This window comes from Carassius auratus, chromosome 19 (assembly GCF_003368295.1).
Source record: "Carassius auratus strain Wakin chromosome 19, ASM336829v1, whole genome shotgun sequence".
Classification (NCBI taxonomy): domain Eukaryota; kingdom Metazoa; phylum Chordata; class Actinopteri; order Cypriniformes; family Cyprinidae; genus Carassius; species Carassius auratus.
The window spans coordinates 10,830,862-10,841,804 of NC_039261.1; the positions used below are offsets into that span (position 1 = coordinate 10,830,862).

Here is a 10,943-nt window from a genome sequence, read left to right on the forward strand (position 1 = left end):
GGAAACAATTTTTTTTTTTTTTTATGAAAACATTTATTTAAAGTTAAAAAAGGAAATATGACAAAAATGTGAAAAAAAAACATCACAATTAAACAAATACAACAAAATACAAAAAGTTTAATTGCAAGCAAAAAAACAGCAGAAAACAAATATCAATATATAAGGAAATGTTATAAAAGGGTGTTAGGAGAGCATACACACACACACACACACACACATATATGTGTGTGTGTGTGTGTGTGTGTGTGTGTGTGTAAACCTTATCCCATTTTCCTCAGAAAGGAAAGCCTAAACATTTTCATTTGAAGCATTCATAATGAGGACTTTTTGCTAATATTCAAAAAGAACAGAAATGTTCATTCTGACAAAGAAAATCTAATATAATTATACTCCCATTAGCTAGCAAATTGTTGCATAGCTAATGTCATTCTATTCACTCGTACCACTAATATATTTGGCATTAGTTATAGTCTTGAATAACTGGCTGCATTACAGACCACCATATCACAATGGTAGTCTCTTGTGATGAGTGCTTTAATTGGCTAGTTGGCAATGCTTAATTAACATAACTTTTGGATAAATGTGGTCAAATCAGGGTATGCTGCAGTGAAAGGCACTGTTGAGAGGGTGAGGTGTCATGCTGTTGATTCAGAGTCAGATCATCTTCTGAATTGCTGATGCAGTTCTTCACATCAGTCTGGTAATGGTACCAGAAAGGAAGTCTTCGTAACTCATCCTCACATTGCCAGTCATGGCGGTGTCTTTCTCGCGGAATGCTTGGGTCATGCTCTGAAGCTGCGTGCACACCTGAATGAAGCGGTCCAACTGGAGAACACCGTTCACACCCGGCGCAGAGTAACGGTTCACCAGCTGCTGAATGAACTGAGGACTCAGATTGTAGCCCATCTGAGATAATGCTGGGAAATAGGAAACACAGTGGTTATCAAAACATTACATTTACCATATACAATATAAATTATCTTATGCTCTCCAAGGCTGAATTTATCAGAAAAAAAACAACAAAAAAACACTGTAACTGAATACATTATTCACGTTGTATTTTTTGTATATGTTAAAATCGTATTTATTTATATTACGCATAGCTGAATTTTCAGCAGCATTACTCCAATTTTCAATGTCACATGATATATTAGAAATCTTTCTAATACGCAGATTTGCTCAAGTAACATTTCTTCTTTTTTTCAGTGAAGGAAATAGTTGCCGCTTAATGTTTTATTGCGAAAGAAACCATGGTCTATTTCAAGCCTCTACATTGCGAGTAAATCACTCGCATATGCGACTAAATCTTCACTCTGGGCGAGTAAATCATGTCTAATATTAATATTAGTTGGAGGCTAAGTATAAGTTTAGCACAGATATATTTTTCATTCGCCGAGAGAACAGATACGCTACATGTAAACAGTATTCTTTGTTGTATTTTCCTGTTAAAACAGCAGTGTTCCTTTGGAATTCTTCAGCTTTTAAGAACTGCCGGGTTTTCAGGTAGTGGGCGGAGCTAATGCACGAATGGCAATCTCATTGGCTGGCGCTCATCTATTATCGTCCCTGTTTTGATTTCAGAAAAAATAATAATAATTAAACTTTTTTTTAGAAGAGAAACATGGTTATCAAGCTTTTTTCTAATTACTTAAGTTCTATTATTAAATAATACTTGATTATTATAATGCTTGACTGACTGATGTTAAGAATATACTTTCAGATATTTAAAAGACAATTTATCAGTTTGGGGAGTAAACAAATAAATGTACTAGCCAATGGTGATTCAATTGCCAAGGTGTCCGAGGGTTGCCTTTTCATTCTGGATTCTTTGATTCAAAAGAACAGCATTTATTTGAAACAGAAATATTTTGTAACATTATAAATTACTTTAAAAAAAATTATAATAAAATTAATAACTAAATCAAAAATAAGGGAATGCTTCCATTGCTAACATCTGGTTTTACATAAAAGTTTACATTTCTTAAATGAGTTGGCAACAACAACAAAAAACTAAAAATAAACGAGGAGTTTGGAAATGAACCATGTCAGTAAGACATTTCACCAAGAAAGCCTCCTAGGATCCCGAAATCCCTCATTTTCCCTCCACAGCTCCAGTTAAAGTGCTCAACTGTTGTTTTTGTATCCACCATGTTTTCAACACTCTGTCGCTCACCAGTAATCAGACATACACTTTCAGACCTATTCACATCTATTCATAATGGCCTCAACTATCGCTGCAGATGAAATATTGCTCTGGCAGTCATGAACAGCCTCTTTCATACAAAATCAATGAGTATAAAAAAAGACACTTCAGGATAACAGCCACAATTTTTGAAGGTTATTTTGAGAGCAATTTTTCATGACGTCTCATCAATGTAATCAGTCCTACATATAATGGCATATTTAATAGCATAGGATTTGATGGGAAAAGGGCTTCACAAGATCACCAACTGTCTTTTCCTTGCTTCTGTGACGGCTACATCTTGTGTGTGTCACCGAACCCTTCTATATTTAAACAACTGTTGTTGTTTTTTTCTCCTCCTGAAAATCTGACTCTGATTTCGTGTGATTTGTAATCACGTTTTGTCTATTTTGCTAATTACTGGAACCTTGAGCACTAAATATATCTCTTTGCAAATTCCAAAGATAAGTGATATCTTACGTGAATCCCTTAAAGATGATTCGGGGAAATACACATAAACGCATGTTAGCTGATGAAAACAGCGGAAACTTCCTGTGGTTAGATTAAGGTTGTGATAAACACATTGACCAAGCACAAAAGTAAAACTGTTACTAAGCCACAAATGTCAAAACAATGAACTTTCGCAGGCAAATAAAGCTTTTTTTTTCAGGAGCTACATCAAAATATGTGTCGTATCTATCAAATTATAAGAACGACAATCTGACCCTCACTGGTACAGTATAAATTACAAAAGCTGATTCAAATTATGCTGTTTTTATTTATTTCTTTATTTTATCCAGAATTTATGTGGAGAAACTACTGTTCAAAATGTTGGGGTTTGACACTATCACAAAAAAAAAAAAAATAATAATAATTTCAAATAAATGCTTTCTCCTGAATTTCCTATTCATCAAAGTCAAAATCAACATATTTCAGAAATTATTTCTGAAGACTCGTGTGACACTGAGAACTGGAGTAATGACTGCTGAAAATTCAACTTTGCCACCCACCACAGGAAAAAATACATTAAATAATATATCAAATAATAAAGTAAATAATACTTTACACTATTACTGTAATCTACACTGCCATTCAGACTTTTGAATTGTGTAGTGGACGTGGAATATTCCTCAAATTAAACTACAAAAATGAAAATACAATTCACAATTCAATATTTCTTTATATTTTTTGTGTTGTACTTGTGTTATACATATTAAGTTGTACTTTTTTTGTTTGTCAGAAATATGCTATACATATTATGGTAGCACTTTATTTTACAGTCCTGTTCCTCATGTACATACTATGTACTTATTATAGTAACAAGTACATTCAGGAACCTGAATACAGCAAGGGAATGCTGGAATCTGTCTTTAGTGACTGTGACTGTTGTCATAACAGTGTGAACGTGTGGTTTTATCTTGGGTCTCTCTCTTGACCTCTAATCTACTCACCCTGGTGCATCTCAGTGCTGTTAATTGATCCGGATCGGTCGCGGTCAAACTGTTGGAATATTACCCTCCACTGCTGCAGAAACGTCCACAGTGCAGAGAAACCAAATACATCTACACGTCCCGTTTTGGTCTTGTCAAACATATCTGGAAATGAAGACAAAGCACTGATTTTTGTCATTTGTCAAAGAGGACTTCTATTTCTGTATTGTTTATGTGACAGTTGTGTCTGCAGCATGCTGTTATTTTTTTATATGGTGATATAAGCATCTATTCAGTAATTTAGCTGCTGTCAGGAGGGTTATATGTTAAAAAGGTAACACTCACTGAGCATCATCATGCAGGTTTCGTCATTGAAAGAGGAGTTGTTGGAATTCATGAGTGCTTGCTTCAGTTCTTTTGAGTTAATGTAGCCACTACGATCTGTATCCACAGAACAAAACCACTGGTAGGCCTCAGGGTTCACACCAGGAGGAATGTTACCTACAACATGAAAACAGACTACATTAGTGAGATAGATGCAAATCAAATGGATTTTTTCATGGTCTGCCGAAATGAGATAATTCATTAATCTTAAAACAAATCATTTAAGCTTAGTCATCCACAGGCATAAAATAGAAGAAACCACGTCAAAAAAAGATTACTATTGACTTATTCCCATATCAACCTCAACAATACAAGGATATACATGTAGCATCGTTTATAATTCTTTCAAAGAAATAATATAAAACTAACTTAACTAAATTATTCTGAAACTGACCAAAGTATTTAAAGGGAGATTGTTACATTAAAACATGGATTTTAATATCAACTGTTACATTGTTAAAAGTTAAAAGTTAAATTGTTTTATAAAGAATTGTTTTACAGTCTATAGAGTATTTAATGCAATAACATCAGAAGTAACTGTAATTAAATTCTAGAAAAATTAGGAGTTATCCCTTACTTTACCTTTTCAAGAGAAAAGTAAATTACTTTAATCAATTACTTTCCAAAAAAAAAGAAAAGAAATTGCATTACACACAAAAATGATATTGATATATTACAGTTTTTATTAATACTTTAATTATAATTTTTAATACACAGTTAAAGTTTTAGCAATTTTGCTGTTTTTGTCTTTTTTTTTTACGTCTATATAGTTTTTATTAAGTTTTAGCTTTGTTAGTATTTGAACTTGAGCTAAAAGCAAATGAGAAATGTTGTGTTTGCATTTCAACAAGCTAAGATAAATCTTAATTAATAAGTTTCAAGCAATGTTTATTTAAAATATCTGGTTAACGATAATATCCATAGAGTTTACAGCTTGGATTGAATTATCTGATTTATATTCACACGTGGCTTCCTTTATGTATTGAATAGAGCGGTTTCCCGATGCAGCGTTTGCATAAATGTGCAAAAAGTAGTTCATTACGTGCCAAATGACAGCGAGATGATGAGGACAAGCAGTCCTACAGGTCAGATTTGAAGAACATGTTGGAAATGGGTTTTAGTGTGAGCAAGCATGGGTTGTCAGCGATGTGTCGTCTCGGTCCCAAGAGGGACAAGAAATAAGTTGTGCAATTTGGTGACGCGCAGACGGTCACTATATCCCTCGGGAGGGATAAGTACTGTTCAGAGGACAGTCTTTGAATCTGACAGCCTTTCCCACAGGACATTACCGAATACTTACCGACATAAACGCGGAAGGACACATACACACGAACGCCTTCGCTCAGAATTACCACACTCATCACTCTAATTCTCCCGTGGGCACACTCAGTACCAGATCAGCACAAGCTGCTTCTGCCATCCTGCAGTGTATCAGCATCAGTTATTCAGAGAGGGGCCATATGACACAGCTGCAGTGCAGGAGGATCAAGGACCTTGTCTGCAGCACCTTCATAAATTTCCATCTTTCGTATTTTATTCACAGCCCTCGGCCACTGCACACCTGATGGAACGGCGGCGGCTCCCGCTGTCTTAGCTGCCAACCCTGACACTCAGACATCATCAGTCAAACCAGCCTGAAGCTGCTGACTACCACTCCTGAGACTATGTGGAAAAATTCACCTGCTGGACCAACATCTATTACTGTGCATCTGCAGATGTATGAAGCTATGGGAAACATTCTGATTAAAAAAAGTTATCTAACCACATTCCTGTTCCTCTACATCCCAAATCCTTAATAATATTCCCATGAAATGACATAAACACTATTTGCTTAAATTATTACATATAATAGAGTCATTATTGGAAACCACTTAAGTGTGCCGTCTATTATTTAAAAGTTGAGAAACTAACATGATATATTGTAACGTGACAACTATTATTTGGGGACGGTGAGATTTTGTTTTGATGTTTTTAAAGATGTGAATATTATTATTAATATGATTTAGAATTATTGCTATTATTAATGTTTTACATTTTCATCTATTCCTGTGATGACAAAGCTGAATTTTCAGCATCATTACTTCAGTGTCACACAATCCTTCAGAAAAATCATTCTAATATGCTGATTTGCTGCTCAAGAAATATTTACTATTATTATTAATGCTGAAAACAGCTGCACTGCTTATATTTTTGTGGAAATCATGGTACATTTTTCAGGATTGTTTTACATTTATTTAAAATAGTAAATGTTTCAATATAAAAGCATTATCTGTCACTTTTATTTAATAAAAGTATTTAATAATACTATGTAGTGTACACGGTGGCCCTAAAATCTATTCTGATACTTAAAATCACATCTAGAAATTTCTATTAATATTGTTGCATTTTTTCAAACACGTGATGTTATGCAGCATATACTAACATTCTTTAAAAGAAACCCCATTCAGTGATTAAATGTTATCATGACATCCATAAAAGTGTGGCATAAGTGTCTAAAAATAATACTTTTTTGTACCACTGTAAACACATGCACACTTACAAATAATTTAGTTATGTATACTCAATATGATATTCAATGGAATTAAAACCAAACAGAGTTATACGTCTCTAACCTGCAGGTGCCTGCTGACTATATGGTCCTCCCTGAGGTTGTCCATAGCCTCCGTAAGGACCTCCTGGAGCTTGGCCCCCACCGTATGGTGCTCTTGGACCAGGCTGACCGTAGGACCCGTATGGAGCCCCTCCACCATAGTGTTGCCCCGGAGGCGCGCCGCCATAGGGTGAACCATACTGTACACCAGCGGGACCCCCTCCATACGGTGACCCTGGAGGAGGGTGGTATTGGGGAGCGCTACCACCCGCGCCCGGATAACCCTTTAAAAACAAATAATGAAAAGTTTGGATTGCAATAAACATGAGTAACTTGAAATGCTGAAATGCAATAGCACACCAACAGAGAAGCAGATGTGGTTTAATGGCATTATCAAAGGCAAATATGCCACCAAAACAATATATTTAATTAAAGTGTTTCGATAAAAATGTGAATTCTGTCATATCATTTACTCGTCATCAAATTATTTTGTTAATTCTGCTTTCGTGGAATAAACATTTGTATAGTATTACTTGTATTATTTAATGATTTTCATTTAATATTTATAATATTAACATATATATTTTAGGCAGAATGAAAGATATAATCGACATTTACTTTCACTGCATTATTATTATTATTATTATTATTATTATTTCATTCAGTGAAGTGATTGGAAACGGTGTAACGTCTTCTCTTTTGTAAACTTGTAAACTCATACTTTTATTATTATTATTGTTGTAATGTTACACAAGACGAAACCGGTTGAAACAACGGTATATGGTAAAGGATACGTTAGGGCAAGATATGTATGACATTATGTAAGATAAAGATGTAAAACACATAATCATTTTTAACCTTATGATACGGGACTGAACAGCCCTCTCTCATCATACATACAAATACCATTAACGTTACATGTTTCGTATTAGCTACAGAGCTAACCGACTAGCCGAAAAAAAGGCTTTCTACAAAGTTTACGCGATCGGAATCAGCACAATTATGCACAGTTTCCCCTGTACATCAACACTCAAAGTTTTAGACCGCGATACAAATATGCAAGAATCCGATAGACATGCAAGAAACATTTAAATGTAAAATATCTAAACCCGGAAGAAAGACTTTACCTGTCCGTATTGATAACTCATTCCGCGCAGAATCTAGTAAACGGAGTGATTTGCTTGTTTTTATTAAGGCCCGCCTCCTAAAGCTGATTGGTGTATTTTTACGTTTGTCAAAAGGCAGCCTCGTGTGATTGGTTTAAACATGGAAAATTGCTATATCAGAAAATGTGAGTCACTCTGTGGATGTGGAAGGTTAGAAACCATATTTGAAGGACGGCGGACTGACAACAATAATGTAAAAAAAATAAAAAATAAATAAAAAAAAGTATATATATATATATATATATATATATATATATATATATATATATATATATATATATATATATATATATATATATATATATATCAATCACATATTTCCTCATATAAATGGGAGACTGGGGCTAGTAGTGACTTTTTTTTTTTACTCTATTGTTTTCCGTTTCTGAACGTGCACATACTGAAAAGGCTATACAAACATTTCCATCGTTATTGGAAAGAGAGAGAAAACGCTGACCTTTTGTGACAATATACCAGTTGTTATTGCTGCCATCATTAGTGGAACCTGCCATTAATTAACCTATTAATTAACCTGCTTTCCCTCTATTATTTTAAACCATAAAATTATTATAACACAAAACTATTGATGTAGCAGCAATACTAAAAAATTACCATACAAAGGATGAAACCATTGTTTGCCAACAAACATTGCACATTTTTCTCTTTTGAAAACATATGTGAAAATGTACTCCAATAAAATGTTACGATTTGCTCAGACCTGACATTTATAAATATAGAACCTGAGTGTGGAGTGGTAGTGTTGTCTTCAACTCTGCTGTTCTGCATATTTTTCTTCTATTTGCCCACATTGTTTTGAACTATGATGTACAGCTGTTCAAAATTAGCCAGATGTGGCCAACCATGGTGGACCCCTAGGTGCATCCAGTTCATATCTGCCACCACACACAGATGTCTTTTTTAATACCAGCGTAGTCCTAAGAGAGAGAGAGAGAGAGAGAGAGAGAGAGAGAGAGAGAGAGAGAGAACGATTATATCAGTACCACATATGTTATCAAATAATACTAGAGATGATGTTGATGATTATTATTATTGTTATTATGTCAATATTTCCACTTGTTCATTTGCTATCAATCTAATATTCACTTAAAGGTGCTCTTTAAAAACACGCATACTTTAATAACAATGCTAAATGTAAACTTTAGTAAATCTCATGATGCCTGTCATTTTTTCAAAATCAAATTCAAACAAAATTCATCAGTTTACGTTTTTGCCCTGTAAATTTTACAGGAAATTACCACTAACCATTTAACAGGTTTGTAATGTAGCATTTTCACAGTTTTTTACTGTTAAAATAACAGTCTTTTTTTTTTTTTTACAGTGTATCCTTTCCTCATTTCTGGCAATAACTACAGTATACATTCTCTCAAAGTGAAAATCCTCCACTGTATTTCCTGTGACACCCTCAAGTGCATGTGGGAGATTTTGGAAAAAGACAAGTTAAGCAACATTAAAGATCAGGGCCCATATTCATAATGATTCTAAGAATCCTCTCAGAAAACTCTTAATTTAGCTTAAAAAAACTTTAACGTAGGAGTCTTAGCTTAAGAGCAATTCGGGACCGATCTGAGAGCAACTCTGAGTAAGGAAAAGACAAAAACTTTCATCTTAGTGAGGAGGCGGGGTTGACCTCGTTGCTATGTATGACACAATCTTTTGAAGACTGTGATTGGTTGGTTGTCCAATGAGGAAAAAAGAGTTATTTTAAGTATAGGGTCTATTCTAATTCTCAATTTGAATTTACATGCGTAATTTTTCCTATTTGACCGTTCTCTCTCTCACAGACACATTATATGTGAATATATATAAATCTTTTTTTTATTTACCATGCTTTTAATTTCCTATAAGGTATTTGATTGGCTTAGAATGATAAAAATTGTTCCACTCTTTCCAATTACAGTGATTGCTGTCCTATTTAAGTGGCGGTTTGAATGTTGGTTTATCAAGCATGGAATCAAAACCAAGAAGGGCGAGAAAGTCAAACTGGACAGAGGAACATTGTTTACTGTTAGCCCAGTTAGTGGATGAACACAAGGCCATTCTTAAAGGAAGATTCGGGCCGAGTGTCACAGCAAGGGACAAGAAGCAGACATGGGAGCGTATAGCACAAACTATTAACGGTTCATTCCCTCTGCTTGTGTGCACCTATAAGCCTGCTATATTCATAAATGCAGTTTTTTGAGCCTGCAAGGTGGGAATGTCCAGTGGAAACAAAATGAACTGCGACACAATAAGATGTTCTGAAAGTGCTGTAATTGTTTGTGTGATCACTCTGCTTACAGAAGGTTGTGACAGACCCAAATCATCACTATTGCATTGCTGCATTTTCCCAGTTGCCAAATATCATAATGTAGTGATTACTTTAATTTCTGGCGCTATGGCATTTCTGCGCTGTGTCGGAGATGTTAGCATGTCTATAATAAGATCATTCACAAACATGATCCCTGCACAATCTAATCTATAGTGTCTTATTAACTCACTGTCATCCATTATCTGCAACACTTTTCTTCTGCCTCTTCGTCTTTCTGCCATTTTCTACTCTGCTAAAGAAACTCTTAAGCCTCTTAAAAGTCCTCGTCTGCACTCCTAACAAGTTTGACATTAAGACCTCTTTTAAGGGTTAAGATGCTTTCTGATTCTGATTTACTAGGATTTTTTCTTTAATTTTAAGAGTAAACGCCCACATTTCTAAGAATTTTCGTTTTCGTTTTCGTTTTGTCACTAGGAGCTACTTTTTGCATTAAGATTCTTTATGAATATGGGCCCAGGATATTCAAGGAGGTGATCATACAGCAGTTAAGGACATGACAATTTGTCAGGAATTTGTGCTCTTAATACCATGAAAGGTCAAAACAGCTAACCTTTGTTACACCACTAACATGATATTTATTGCCTGGAATGTGAATTTTACCAGGAGACCCCCTGGCAATTGGGCGGGTTTTGTGGTGAAAACCTAGCAACCCTGGTCTCCTCCCCAACATATTGTTCTCTGAAAGGGTTTTGTTTACTGTACACTAGGGGGCAGTGTGCTCCTTTAGTGAATGAGACTTAAGAATCCTATAATGACCTTCTCATTTCCTTTGAAATGGTTATCTACAAGGAAAAAAATGTCATGATTGGATTATCCATATTATAACCAAGATCCAGTGTGTCTTATTGCTGTTTATTGTGCT

General features: G+C 34.8%; 1 protein-coding gene across 1 annotated transcript; it reads right to left on the bottom strand.

The window, feature by feature from the left end:
* Positions 1 to 97: 97 nt before the first annotated feature.
* LOC113119403 (peflin-like) lies at positions 98 to 7,803 on the bottom strand. Its single transcript, XM_026288859.1, has 5 exons — positions 7,714 to 7,803; positions 6,609 to 6,870; positions 3,958 to 4,113; positions 3,634 to 3,777; positions 98 to 917 (listed from the first exon to the last, which is right to left on the bottom strand). The coding sequence occupies exons 1-5, from the start codon at positions 7,732 to 7,734 to the stop codon at positions 688 to 690; spliced, it is 813 nt and encodes a 270-aa protein (XP_026144644.1). The 5' UTR covers positions 7,735 to 7,803; the 3' UTR covers positions 98 to 687.
* Positions 7,804 to 10,943: the final 3,140 nt, after the last annotated feature.

Coding starts and splice junctions, on each gene's coding strand:
- LOC113119403 (XM_026288859.1), bottom strand. CDS start 7,734: ATGAGTTATCAATACGGACAG. Junction 4,114..6,608: donor TAGTCAGCAGGCACCTGCAG/GTTAGAGACGTA, acceptor TTCATGTTGTAG/GTAACATTCCTCCTGGTGTG. Junction 3,778..3,957: donor AACCTGCATGATGATGCTCA/GTGAGTGTTACC, acceptor CTTCATTTCCAG/ATATGTTTGACAAGACCAAA.